At 37.8% G+C, this 15,476-nt stretch overlaps 1 protein-coding gene across 3 annotated transcripts in view; it reads left to right on the top strand.

Moving 5' to 3' along the window:
* LOC126457321 (vitamin K-dependent gamma-carboxylase) overlaps positions 1 to 15,185 on the top strand; it is a 73,326-nt gene extending 58,141 nt beyond the window's left edge. For all 3 annotated transcript variants that reach the window (XM_050093513.1, XM_050093514.1, XM_050093515.1), the window contains 3 exons: positions 5,999 to 6,130; positions 6,217 to 6,589; positions 10,926 to 15,185. In XM_050093513.1, coding sequence (XP_049949470.1) covers positions 5,999 to 6,130; positions 6,217 to 6,589; positions 10,926 to 11,332 — 912 coding nt within the window. In that variant the 3' untranslated portion in view covers positions 11,333 to 15,185. The remainder of the gene's footprint in view (positions 1 to 5,998; positions 6,131 to 6,216; positions 6,590 to 10,925) is intronic.
* Positions 15,186 to 15,476: the final 291 nt, after the last annotated feature.

Genomic DNA, 15,476 nt, shown 5'->3' with positions numbered 1-15,476 from the left:
GAAAAGGGCGTTGTGACCAGAAAGTTCCCTATTGGTTACTGGCATGTGGTGGTGTCTTGCTACATTGGCATTTAAGGCAACACCTCCCCATTCATGGAGGTCATTCTGCATACCCATCCGCAAGTAGAGATTTGTCACTAGACGTTTTGTCGATCAAATACCAGATTGGCACAAGTTTTGTAGCATATTGAAGACATCCCTTCTGAAGGAAATTGATAGGAATGGCCATGGTTTTGACATGGTCATGTCACAGTACATCTTGACATCACTCCCTGGAATGGATAAATTGCGGATCCAATGCTAATATTCCTGCTGTTAAAAGTCCTTGTTGTTCTTGACCTGATTGTTGAGCAATGGCAAGTGTGGTATAACTGATTGTGCTAGAATCACTGGTCACCATGTTGTCAATGTTGAAGATGTGCCAGATGTCTGTGCTGAATTGTGAGATGTGTTGCCAAGGTGAACATTGTTCTGGCAAAAGTCATAAGTTAGCGATATGTGATCGGTGTAGGTGATAAAGCTTCTAGTTTCCAGGTGAGGGCTGAGGTATTTAATGGACTCATAAATGGCCAGAAGTTCTCTGTCATAGGCACTCCACAGCTTTTCTGAGGGCGATAGTTTGCGCAAGAAAAACATGAGTAGTTGCTGTGTGTCACTACATCACTGTTGCGATGTTGCACTGATCACCATCTGGCTAGCGTCAACCAATAGTGCCAGAGGTGCAGTGGGCTCAGAGTGGGCCAGTAGTGCGGAATCTGCGATGCTCTTTCAGATTGCTTCAAACGCCACACAAATGCTATCAGCCCACATTATAGGTGAGTTATCCTTGTTCTTGGGGCTGGAGAGTACTGCAATTAATGGTTCCTGTAACTCAGTAGAGTGTGGCAAGTGACAACAATAAAAATTTAACATACTAAGGAGTTGATGCAACTCCTTGGCCATAGTTGGGGTGAAATCCGCAAGATGGCTTCCACCTTCTCTGGCAGTGGTAGCAATCCTGCTGCTGTTATCCTATACCCTAGGAAATCCACTTGGGGCTCCTGAAGACACATTTGACGGCGTTCAGGATGATGCTGTAGTGTTCCAACCACTTAAACAATTCCATTAAATGCTACCAATGTTGCTCTGCCAATGACAAAGAAACTAAAATTTCATCCAGGTAAGCGAAAGCAGAAGTTGGGTCCTGTAGCACTGAGTCAGTGAAGCATTGCCACGTTTGAGCAGTGTTCCTGAGCCCAAAGTCATAAACAGGTCAAAAGGAGTGATGATCAGTGTCTTGGAAATGTCTCGTTCAGCTACAGGGATATGTATGTATGCTTTTTCACAGTCCAGGATGCAAAAAATAATTGCACCACTCAGCGCATAGTTATAGTCACGTAACAATGACACTGGGTATCTGTCCAGCATAGTTCTGGCATTCAGGGCTCTGTAGTCACCACAAGGCCACCATGCACCACAGTTTTTCAGGACCAAATGTAATGATGAGGACTAGGGGCTGTTGGAAGGCCACATTACACCTTCATAGATCATACTGTCTAACTCTGCTTTTGCAGTTTTAAGACGATCTGGAGCCAAATGTCATGATCTACAGGATGTGGGGGACCGTTGATCGGCTGTGTTAGTGTACAGTGTCATGCCCTGCCTTCTTAGGCACTCGGGGTGTCATGTCAAGAGCCAGAAATCCATTCAGCAGCTCCACATGTTCGCCATCCACCACCTGCATTACTTTGGCAGTATGGATGGATGCATTCCACCAAAAACCAGTTGCTGTTGAGCCTGTGGTGTTGTCAACTAGGCATGAGTACTTCATGTCCGGCAGTAATTATAATGGGTAAGGAAGTCTTCCCTGATGATAGGTTCAGCGGCATCTGCAATGGTAAAATCCTGTGCAAAGTCTCATCATAAAACCAGGTCTTGTTCCAAGCACAGAGTGCTGTACATTGTTATGACTGAGTTGTTTACAGTGGTCAGACAGAATAACGTGGGTAGCCACTTCCTGTGCAACACAGCCCATGGGTAAATGGACAAATAAGATCCAGTGTCTATTAAATTTTTCCAGCTGGACCGCCGATCACTAACAGACGGGCATGGAACTCTTATCGGCAATCAGAGGAGGCGCCAACGTCCTGCTGCCTTTTGGGTAAATACACAGGGTTGTGAATGTGCACACTTGCTCCCTGAATTTCTCGTGACAGCAGCAGATACCGTGCTGCCCAGGTTCAGTTGTGGAAGAGGTCATTGATGAACCTGCTGCACAAGCACCAACACTATTGATTCTGGCTTCTGTCACTGCTCAGATTGCATTGATATAGCAGTTCACCAATCTGCTGCATCAGTAGACATACCTTGGCCACCAAGGCCTCATAATCTGCTTGTGAAACACTTGGCATCATGCTAGTGCACTGCGCAGTGATTGCGCTCACAGGAGCCAGTGTCATTGTGTCCTGGGTTTGTCTGCCATCTCTGCTAATATGGCCAAGGGTGTGTCAGACTGTGACACTATAATTGCCTTGACAGGTGCTGGCAAATGGCTGCTTCATATTGTGAGCAGTAAGCTGTCCAGAACGGTTGGCATGTTTACTTTGCTTCTTAGGTGCCACAAGTACTGTGAAGGCTTTCAGTCTCCAGTATCTTCTTGAGTGATAACCTGACAGTTTCATTCTTCGACAGATTCATTCTTCCTGCACTGCTGACACTTGTCAGATCAATTCTGCTTTAAGCTGGTCATAGGAGTTAGCCTCTGTTGGTGAGGTAATTATATCTTGCGCTTCCGTGTCATAGCAGTGATCTAATTGGCTTTCTACCAGCGCAAACTTGGTAGCATGTACCGAAATTCCATAATAGAAAAAACTGTCCTCCATCTGTGCAAATCACAAAACTGGATTGTGTGGCCAGAAAGGTGCTATCCTTACAGATATTCATGACACAGTGGGGTTTGTTCAGTCATTTTGAAAATATCTTCTGTAAGCGCTCGTTAATCCAATGATACTATGCAGGTAAATCATATCGGTGTCACCACTTTGTCAGTACAAGCTGGGCAGACTGTCATTCAGCCATTAGAACCTCTGTGTACTTAATACAGCTGAACTATACTACACAAAAACTCCCTCGAACAGTATTAACATTAGCGTTATTGATCACAGCCACAGAAGATGTCGGTAAATACACAGCCTGTTTGATCATTCTGAGCCTGCAATTGAAAATAACGTAACTTGCAGGGAACAAAACATCAGAGTTATCTCATAACTAGAAAGCATAATCAAAGAATAACAAAACCAAAACACACCTATATAAAACACAGTGTCTCTGGTGGCATGCATGAAATGTTTGATGGCGCGATTGTTTCTAAACATGTGCACATGACACACGATACAACACTACGTAACTGCATGATTTTGGCACAGCTGATACAGTTTTGACTTTAAGAGGTAGGGGTGTTGCTGTCATGTCATGTGATGCAACAAGCCAGCCCACATGCTTCACTAAGTATGTGAATGAGGCCTGCTGGTCACCAGAGGTGACTGGTCTACATTAATGGCTTTTTGAATTATATATCATGTAAGAATGTACTACATTACATGCTGATGAATAGCCACAGGAGAGAACTTACAAAGTGTACGAGAAAACAACAAAGAAATAATACAAATGACTAATCACTGGTGTCAAGCCAACCAGCTGTGCATTAACCATGGTAACTAAAAATGAAAATAAAACAATGAAATCACTTGGACTGATCCTGGATTAAGGATTCACACTGGATGGTCACATCATTTATCTGTGCAGCAAACTAGCTTGTGTACTCTTTGTACTGTATAAATTATGGAACACTGTAAGGAAATGCTTCTTACTCCACTCATACTCTTCTTTGCTCCATTTCCATCTGCAGTATGGAATACTGCTTTTTACTCACCCAAGGAAGAGGAGTGCCCCCAGTACAGAACCTTGAGGCATGCTATACCTAATGTTATTGGTTTTGTGCCATACATGATACTTGTTGTTTGTCGAAGTGCAAACTCTTTCCTATTAATTAGGTAAAACTTTACCAAGTCAATGGTAGATACCTGTAATTCCATGTTCTTAAATTTATCTAATAAATGTAGGGCACAGGCATGTGGGTGCCTACATGTATGCATTTGTACTCGAGAAAGGATTTATTCTGAAAGCTAATAAGTTCTCGTTATGTTTTGTGTTTGCCTGTAGATGACTCGATGTTTCTGCTATTTGGTGAGTGGTCTCCTTTACTCTTAAATTATTTACATTCTACCAGGACTTTCATGCTATATTTATAGCTTTTCTATTATCATAAAAAGAGATCAAACTGGAATTTTTATTTGCTGCCCTTTTCCTTAAATCACTATTTTTAATTGTTTCAGAAAGACACTATTTTTGATTATATTATTGACTGTTGCATGTAGAAGTTCACAAATACATTTTACACATTTTTGAGATGTTGATACTTAGCTCATCTTGTCTCATGGAGACATAATATTTTAGTGTATGAATAAATTTGCTTATCAGTATTAAAAAAATTACAGAGAACTACCAGGAAACTTCTTGTCACAGATTGAGAGAGAATCTCAAAACCAGAGTCAGCTTTAATTGTTATAAGCTCATGAAGGATGGAAAGGAAAGGTAGCAGAAAATGCAAAGGGCGATAGGAATTCTTTGGAACTTCAGGATAGAGAGACTATGATATGACTGAAGTGTGGGGTATAGGAGAGTCAGTTAATTCCTTTATATCTGTTCAGATTAATTTGTGCTCATGTCCTTCACACAGTAACACTGCAGAAAATTCTTTCCACTGTGTAATCTATTGTCTGTTGACATGTTTTCTCTTCCCAGATTTCTCTCTCGTATCTAATGAGAAAATATGACGGTAATCATGTAGGTTGAAGTTATTTTTTACTTTTTTTAACAATTTATTTCTGATCTTCATATTTAATTCAGAAATATTTTATTTATTATACACAGTACACTGACATTAAATCTATGAGTCATTAATAAAGAAAATGTTTTGACAGCTTCAGGGGAAATGAGCAAGAGCATACTTTAACAAAAGAAAAGCAACTTGGTAGATCAGATGGGGTCCCTGTCATTCTGGTGTCTGACTGAACTACCCTCCTTTTCAAACTTCTCACACCTATTCCTCTTTCCTCCCTGATGAAAGAACTGACAGTTCCAAAAGCAAGATATAGATTTTCTCTACTTAAATGTTTCTATCAGCAGTACTGGAATTTTGCATTTGAAGGTAACTACTATTTTTTTTTATTATTATTGTTATGGTTTTCTTACATGTACAGAAATAATAGTGGGGTCATGAAGATCCTGTCAGGACTGATATGTCAGTCAATGACTTATTGGCTTGAAACATACCATATTCAGTTATTAATACTCATTGTTCCCTACAAGATGTAATTGAACAGTAAAAGATATCGCCAAGGGTGTGATTCAACACTTGAAAAGATATAGGATGACAATATTCTATTGGAAAAACTAAAGAAGACTCCCCTTCTACTTTAGTTCACTTATGCCTTTTTTTGGGAAGCAAATAAGATTTCACAATGAAATAACTTTTAGGATTGCTCAACTGAAACCATGCTGCAATGAATCAAAGATGTAGTAACCCTTGCTTTAGCAGTAAATGATTTAATATTGCGGGAAGTCATTTTCTTACTTTCAATGCTATTTACAATTTTTGTAGATAGCTGGAATTAAATTTTTCTATAAACGTTTTAGTATGCATCAATAATGATACTACTTAATAGATAAAACTAACGGTCTATGGCTGACATGATGTAACTACATAAGATTACTTGACATTCAACTCTACTGCTGCTTTATTTTCTGGCACTTCCTCAGATTTTATTATTCCTCAGATTTTAGTATTTTCAGTGAAAATATTGTTGAGAATTGTCAGTCTGCCAACATATCTCGTATTACAAATACTGTGCTTTAAGATTAGTTCTTTTGTGAAGACCAAGCATCTTACTGTTTTTAGGGGTACAATAACTGGACAAATGGACTGTATGGTTATTCATGGGACATGATGGTTCATTCATGGGATACTATCATGATAGCTCTCAGAATAGTGGACAATACATCAGGAAAAGAGCATTTCTTAGACCCTGAGGTACAGTTCATAAGCTTTGTTCTTTATCGTAATAACACTGGAGTTATGCTTTATTCTTTTTTGCATTGAATATCAAATTGTTGCAGGCTTGGGTTCAGACCGACCGCTGGGCTAAACATGCTGATATGGTGGTACAGTATGCTCACTGTCTTAAACGGAATATTCTGAGCTACAAAAACAGTCATGTTCCAGGCACTGAGATTGACAAGTATATAACAGGAGACAACATATCAATATATGTGGATGTGTGGTGCTCTCTAAATGGCCGCTTCCAGCAACGCATGTTTGATCCCAACATAGACATACTGAGAGTGGAATGGTCTCCATTTGAGAAACCATCATGGTTAATGCCTCTCCTAACTGAATTCAGCTCATGGAGGCAAAGAATAATGGAAATGGAAAAAGAAGTGTATTCATGGTCTGATTATAGTGATGCATTGTTTGTTGCAGATTTCCCAGGTAAAGAAAAATTTAGTTGAATTGAATTTAAGAAAGATCATACTGTTTGAGGGAAATAACTGTGAGCCACTTTCGTAATGGGGATGGTATTATTAATAATTGGAATGTATTTGTATTCTGACCAGAATTTCCAACTGGTATACAATCAAATTAAACATTTAAAAAAATTCTGCCTAACGAATCAGATACAGGCTCACAAACAAAAAATGACATAAACACTAGAGCTTTCAGAAAAAGATTTCCTTCACCTGCTGAAAGAAAGGAAAGAACTGAAGGAATGACATGAATCAGGTTTTGATTAGGAATGTTGGGTAGGACCCTTAATGAATGGAGTCAACACAATATAGGACCAGAGTGGAATTGGTGATGAAATGCTAGCAATAGATGAGATTTGTTGAAAGATAAGCAAAACAATAACATGTTAAAGAATATAAAGACACACAAGCACAAGCCACTGACAAAACAATACCATATAGCAGGCAGTTATGACTAGCAGATTCACAAAAGTCAGAAATAAGGCATTATTTGGCATAAAAGCTAAACATCTGCTTGAAAAAAAAAAATGATAACACATGCAGTATGTACCAGTGTCACATTTCCCAAAACAATTCCATTGTTGCCATACATTCATCTCTATCTTGTCGTAAAAGAGCAAACGTAGAGTTTCATTGAAATGATTAGCCCTTTAGACCTGAATTTTTTTCTGGAGGAAGGAAAATTTTTCCTTACGTGATAATGCTCTTAGGTGATTTTGTAATGATTTTAGATGCAAGATTTATGCAAAAATATGTACCCATTTTCAAAACATACTTTGTTCACTTGGCTTCATTTGAAGGACTAAAATAACTAATTACAAAATATTCTGTATTGTAATAAACAGTAAAATGATCATTGAGTATTTACCAAGCAAAATAACAATATTCAATTACACCTTGGAATATAGTGAAGCAACCACATCTGTGTATTCTGGTTGTCATGAGCTGCTGTGCATTGCTACAGTGACTTGCTGATACTCAGGTTTCAGTTGGGAAAAATACTTCTTTTGCAGGTAAGACACAGTAAATGTTAATGTACACAACTGTAGCCAGAGGGTCTGAAAGGGTTAAAACACAGTGAAACAGAACTGTATCCACAGCTGACAAAGTGGACATCATTTCTGCTGTGTTTGCACAGCAGTACTCTAATGTCAAAGCCTCAATGATCACATTATTCAGATTTTGGCATGGCCTGTTCCATTTTCCTGTGTTCTAATTGGTTCGTTGACACTCAACATATATTCGTACTTTCAGAAGGAGAGAACATTGACAACACAATAACTTCTCTTTTGGTAAATATGGTTGCACATGAATGAAGAGTTTTATAGACAAATGACCTTGGTAGAAAGGGGTAGTTGGGGGAGGGGAGATAAAACAAATACCTCTATATTTTAAAATCAATATTATTCAGTGTTAGCTGTGATATTTCCCTTGTGAGATGAAATTTCAGTGCAAGTGTGAATGAAAACCTCATCATTTTCCCATTGTTTTTGTGGATATTCAGTTGCGTCCTTGGAGATTTTCTTGTCCTCCATACATCTAATTCAAATAACATGAAATCCAGGATGAAATACTGATGATATTACGAAAAGGATGGATTGCTACTCACCATATGGTGGAGGTATTGAGTCACAGACAGGCGCAACAGAAAGACTGCTAAACAAGTAAGCTTTTGGCCAAAAGTTCTTCTTCTACAGTAGACAACTCGCACACATATTCAAGCAAACACAACTCACACACACACGACCATTGTCTCAAGCTTTTGGCCAAAATATCTTATGCAGTAGACACAACTCTCATACACATTACCAGTCTCTAGCTGCTGAGGCCAGATTGTGAGCTACTGTGCATGATGAGGGAAGTAGTCTGCACGGTGGTGTTAAGGAGTAGGCTGGGGCGGGGAGAGGGAAGGATGGTAGGTGAGGGGTAACAGACGGTAAAGTGTTGCTTGTGGGAGCATACGAGGACGATGTGGGGATAGGGTAGGTCAGCTACATGCAGTAGGGGGGTTAGATGGAGAGCAAGGGGGGGGGGGGGGGATGGGGGAGGGGGAGCAGAAAAGGAGAGAAGTGAAAAGACAATGGGTGTGTAGGTGGAATAGGAGGATGTGTAGTGCTGGAATGGGAACTGGGAAGGAGATGAAGGACAGTGACTAACAAAGGTTGAGGCCAGGGGGTTACAGGAATGTAGGATATATTGCAGGGATAGTTCCCATCTGTACAATTCCGAAACGCTGGTGTTGGTAGGAAAGATCCAGATGGCACAGGCTGTGAAGCAGTCATTGAAGTGAAGAATGTTGTATTGGGCAGCTTACTCAGCAACTTGGTAGTCCAGCTGTTTCTTGACCACATGTTGTCAGTGCCAATTCATGTGGACAGATAGCTTGTTGGTTGTCATGCCCTGTAGAATGCAGCATAGTGGTTGCAACTTAGCTTGTAGATCACATGACTGCTTTTACAGGAAGCTCTGCCTTTCATGGGATAGGTGATGTTTGTGACTGGACTGGAGTAGCTGGTGGTGGGAGGACGTATGGGGCAGTCCTTGCATCTGTATCTATTACAAGTATGTCCACTATATGGTGAGTAGCAATCTATCCTTTTATAATATTGTCATACATCTAATTCACATTTTTATGAACAAATTTGATATCACCTACAATGTTTATAGAGCAACATTGTTCAAGTAGAACATATTATTATTATTATATGTTTCCTAAGCTAGTATCAATATGTACAAGGCTTCTGATGGCTGTTTCTGCAGCAACACACAGAATAACAGTGATGACCATTGAAATTACAGCACCGAGTACAGTTAGCAAGAGTATAGCGAATAACGTAATTTTATTTTGGGTGCATAAACAGTATAGAAGGAAGAGTACATTATTAAATTTGTAGGTGATTTAGGATTATATAGGATGCTAAATCTAGTACACAGAGATGCCACGTAAGCAGCAATGATGGCTCTAACACACCTGGGCAATGAATCAAAATGAGCTTGGGTTGATATTTGATTATGTCATTCCATGCTGCTTCAGCTTGATACGAGAATTTATAAATCATAGTGGTGTGCAAATGGTTGAATGTTTTCCCTCAGATGTTTATGGTGGTTGTCTGGATGAGTAGTCAACACCCTCTGTATCATAGTAGGTCAGGACAGTGCAGGGATCTTGTGTTCTTGCATTATCTTGTTGAAAGACCTCAAAGATGGCCACTGGTCTTTAAACATAAGAAATATTAATCCTGCATTCCGAATTAATGGAAAGGCAAACTGGAGTTATTCATGTTGTGTACCATTGGCACCCTAAACCATCAAACCAGGTGCTGGTCCTGTCTGATGATGACAAATGTGGCACTGTGCATTTTTGTCCAGAGCCTACACACACACACACACACACACACACACACACACACACACACACAACATGATGATGTATGCAGAACTGGGATTTGTCTGAAAAGATGTCACAGAGCCAATCCTCTGTCTGGTGTAGCCACTGGGAACACTACTGTAGGCACACTTCTTTCTGCTGCCACATCAGTGGAAGCCATGACAATGGTGCCCATGGTGACAGTCTGAGATGATCCATACATTGCTGCACTGTCCATATAATGGGATCCTGACAGATGCAAGCAGCAATATCAGAGAACAATAAACTACAATCCCATTAGACCACAGTCCTGCTGATGTTACAATCACATATGTACTAGTAGATGTTTCTCCTTGCTACTCAAGGCATATCTTTATCTTCTCACAAACAGCCAACATTCAAATGTGATTTATAAATGAGAAACTGCTGCATAAACTTTCCTTTTGTACAGAATATAGAATATGTTACTCCCACCTACTCTTAAGTGGTTGTGCTGAAATGCTGATTATTTGGATATCCAAGCATGTATTACCATCATGCCAGATTGACATTTGTTGCATGCCACTTTCATTATGTTTGGATTTTAATTTAATTTGATGAATGCATATTGTCCAGAATATGACACTGTAAAGCCAAATGATGTGCAAACAACTGTGACACCAGTTATGTGGCTGATGGCAACTGTATAATATTCCCTACCATTTGTGTCACTTCTCTGTGAGCATTACTAACCCAAGAAATACTAATTCCCAATGGTGATGATTTGTTCATCATATATACCTTAGTTATGGGGACCTTTTGGTTCTGTTACTTAATGAAATGTTTAGTTATACTATAGAAAGTGTTCTAGTGTTTTTGTCATTTGTCTTGAACTTATGTTCATGAAGCATGCTTTTATGGTGTAAGTACACAGCAGACTGTTTTATTTTTACAGGTCTTTACCTTGAAAATTTTATAGCAAAGGATTTATCAAATGTGACACTTACAATATTAGAGGGAGAAGTCTTTGTGAATGTCACCACGGAACGGAAAAACATCTCAACAAGCCACTTCCTAACTCGGGGGGAAGCAATTCGGATTCCAGTTGGTGTTTTCCATAAGGTGCTTGTGGTATCTTCTACACCTGCTTGCTACATGTACACATATACGAATTACACAAAACAATTGCTTGAAGAAACTGACCAACCAGAAAATGTAGAGATGCCAAACCCAAATAATGATTTGTTTTCAGACTTAAAATCCCAGATAAAAACTTTTTTGACAGCCTTAGGTATGATTTTTAATGCTATTCTGAGTTTACTGTTCTCTGTCCCAATGCCTAGACGTGTTAAAGTAGCATAAAATTTGTTGTGGACAAGATACATCTTTCAGTTTTTTCTAATATGTGACTACATTATTTTGGAATTGACTTATTTACAGAAAACTGGAAAAGTTCCAGAAAATTATGATTCAGGTACTAATTAGAAATAATGATAACTTCAGATATAAGTAAGAAAAAGAAAAATCCTTTACCCATAGAAATTATCGGAGATTCCATGTTAGTCAATAACTGTAGTGTACGTCTCATACTCTGCAGAATTCTCTAGTTTTCGCTTCAGAAAAAAAGTATGCCTTGTGTTAGCTATTTTTCATTCCCCAATTTTTGGTTCTATATTAATATAATTTAACACCTGTTTATCTTTTATGGTATTTTCAGTTCGTTTCTGATCATCATAGTTTATTTTCAATCTGAGCTCATAAATAAGGATGTGGTAAACATTGTCTAGTTAGTATAGTAGGCATATGTGAGAAAATAAGTGGGAGATAGTGACATATAAATTACATATTTGATTTATCATTTCAGTGTCATCTGATGAAAATGGTAAAATCTGTAATCAAAGGGTGTAACAAAAATTAAGAAATGTAATTCTTATCCATCATACTGTAAAAATAGCAAGAAAATATCTGTGTTAATTCAGTATTGTAAGGTACAGTTCAGCTGGGCAGGTTGTGTTCCATGCCTAGATAGCTCAGTCATAAAGTGTGTTGCCCATGAAAGACAAGGTTCCAGGTCTGAATCCCCATCTAACATACAGTTTTAGTCAGTATATATATCACACACACACACACACACACACACACACACACACACACACACACACACAAGGTGTAATGGGTATAAGAGCAAATATTTCTATTGGTGATTGATATGGTGTTTTGAACAACATTACATCATTTTTTATGTCCCTTGTAGACCAATAATTATAGCTACTATAAGTCATTTGATTTTTTAGGTTTGTAAAACCAAAAATTGGGTAGAAATTCCAAGTACCTGTGGCAAGAGCAAGCCATTATGCTTATTTTCCCCTTGGCAGAAGATCAGGTGTTGAAGTGCGGATGTGTGGATGCAAAATAGTTAGTTAATATGGACAGGAGTAGTCCATTTAGTGATGCAGTTACAATTGTGCAGAAAACATCAGGTCACCAAATTTGTGACGTGTTTTTGGGAAGACTGTTTGATGCAGGGGAAAAACAACCAATACAATGATGTGTGTACATATTAAAGTACCACGTATACAATATCTGCACCTATACCCATTACACCCTGTATATAAATTTCACTCTGCAAATTACCACATGCATGTGTATGTGTGTAAAAATATATGTAAAGGGTGACTGAAAACTGCATGTTGGTGATGATTTCTAAAAACAAAGAATATTTGTAGGTGGACAGAGAACCTTGACAGTGGCCTAGCCACCAAATATGCTTGTCATAATAGTACTATGACCAAAGTCTAGATGTTTTCTACAGAAGTAAGCTAACCTAGTCATTTATACACTGTAACTTGGAATCCAAACTGTGAGGAACTCCTGACAAACTACACATGCAAAATAAGTGTGGCTACTGATGAAAGGCACACAAAAACTTCTTAGCATCAGAATTTCAACAAGAAACCTAATCTCTGTCCATGTGTTACATGAAAAATACTGTGTTGTTACAGTTCGGGACTATTTGGTGCTAACATCACTTTCAAAATTCAATTGTTTATCTCTTGTGTGTAGTTTAATACAAAGCAAAGAATGCTGAAACTAAAGCTCATCTTCCAGCTGATTGTCGTATTTTATATTTGAAGTGCAAACAGTACAAAGGGAGACTTTAAAAATGTGCAATTAATGACAAGCAAGGAACATGTCAGGTGTTTTCACTTATGGATATTCCTTTAATTCTGGTAACAGAAGGCTGGCATACTCTAATAGCACTTTGTGTAAATCATTTTGTGATTTGCTGTTATTGTTCAGAAAGTGGTTGACTATACCCCACAACATGGGAGTGCTGGTTGGCATTCAAGAAGAATTTTGAATGTGAGTCTGAAGACAAAAAAATGTGTAAGATAGGTATCACAAAAATGTGAAGTATGGCATATAAGATGGGCTTTCAAACCAAATTTCAAATGTGTTTAATTTAATATCACATCATGACACAAAGTGTAATTTTATGGATTTACTATTGCCTTTGTATTAAATCTTAGGCACGCAGATGAAAAGAGGCACATCTTCAAATGTATGTACTGCTATTTTGCAGAGTCCACATTTGTATCATGTTGGAAGACTTTGAGTTATGAAGTTTTTTTTTCTCTCCACCTCATCCCTGTGGGCTCTCACAAGCAGCATTTTACTGTCTCTCACCCCTACTCTACTATTCCTCCCCCTCCCTGCCCCAGCCTCCTCCTTGCCCCCACCACCCAGATTGCTTCCCCCATAACATGCTGCCACTCACAATCTGGCCCCGGCAGCCAGAGACTGTGGTCGTGCATATGTGAGTGAGTGTGTGTGGGTGTTGTGTGTTGTCTAATTCTGATGAGAGCCTTTTTGCCCAAAAGCTTATTTGTTTGACTGTCTTTTTGTTGTGTGCCTGTACAAATCGGCATCTCTGCTGTATTTTGAGTAGTAGTCGATCCTTTTCAAAATACCATCCTGTTTTTTTCCCTTTTGTGTGTCTGGCAGCCCTGTTCTGGTTGCTGTTTCCTCAGAAATTAACACATAAGCATTTCGTTGTTTTTATTTTATATATTTCTAGGATATGCTATCAATTTGTATGTTCTGAATTTAAAATGTAAGCATGGTTAATGAAATTTCCACATTGTTGCGCTCAAAAGATATTTTTGACTTACATTATTCAAAAACTGTGCATTAACCCTCTGTTACACAGTGTGAATATAATTTATTTTAGATCTCAGAGTCATCCAAACATTGATGTTTGTAAAGAAGTCAGGATTTTTTTAAATTTTATTTTGAAAGCTATTTAACTATGCATACATTTATATCTTTTTTCAGTTAAAAGAAACAAAGTTGATACACATTGTCATGTGGCTAACATATTGCATTCACAGTTAAATGTTTTATTGAGTACTCCGATATTAAAAATCATGGTAACTTGATTTAAGTTAATATGGTATGTAATACACAGTTAAATTGCACATCATCACAGTTAAATTAGCATCCAAAACCAATCAATAGAAATTTTAATGTGCATCTGAAATTGTGTAATATGTACCACACTGTGACCTCGTGCTGTTGCTATGTGTCACCATGGTAAATATTACTTTGCTTAATCTAAGTTTCATTTTAAGGATATGGAATCATATTGTCACATACATGTGTAGCAATTTTTACTTTCATAGCTGCATGTGGTTTTATTATGGACAAATGCCCATATCATGGAATCTGTCATCTGTCAAATTTTCATTTCATTCCTTTGGTGGTAATGACTGTTATCTATGACAGCTCAGCTCTGTATGTAAAGCCCAAGATTAAAATGAAGTGATGTGTCCCACATTCATGAGGCTTTCGTCAGTACAGATCCATGTAATGAAGAGTTCATATAATTTAATGAAAACTTCCTAGTTATGTGCCAAATGATGCTTATAAAGTCATACTGTGTATGTATTTTACTTTTACTTTTATAACTACTATTTTGTATTAGGTAATTACTACTTTGACAGTGAGCTGCATTGTTTAAACATTGTAGTTATGTTCCAGTTGTGTTATTAGCATATTGGTTCATACGTTTCATTGTTATTTTTATAAATACTATTTTTTGTAAATTATTTCTAATAATGGTATTTATATTTGTAAATCTTTTTAACTATTTACACAAAAATATTATTTTTATTACTATATTTTTCTGAAAATTTTAACTCTGGAATGTACTGTACTGTTGTGTCTTCAGAGTTATGGCATTACTGCAGAATATACACTTTTTTAATATAAATCAATTTGTAAGTTTGGTGCTGATTTTTGTGATTATACAATACACAAAATATTTCTTTGTTCTTTAATCATCTGCCTCCACTGACTGTCATGATCACTTCTTAACAACATTTACTTCTTTATCTGATGTGATAAGAAAAGCAATGTTTTGGTATAATATTTGTGTGTTACGTTAGGGTTTTGTTTGCCACACTACATCTAAATCTGCTTTTTATTTTTAATTAGAAATATTAAA

This window comes from Schistocerca serialis, chromosome 2 (genome assembly GCF_023864345.2).
Source record: "Schistocerca serialis cubense isolate TAMUIC-IGC-003099 chromosome 2, iqSchSeri2.2, whole genome shotgun sequence".
Classification (NCBI taxonomy): Eukaryota; Metazoa; Arthropoda; class Insecta; order Orthoptera; family Acrididae; genus Schistocerca; species Schistocerca serialis.
Note: the sequence above shows the minus strand (reverse complement) of the source record. Positions and strands in the feature narration are given on the sequence as shown.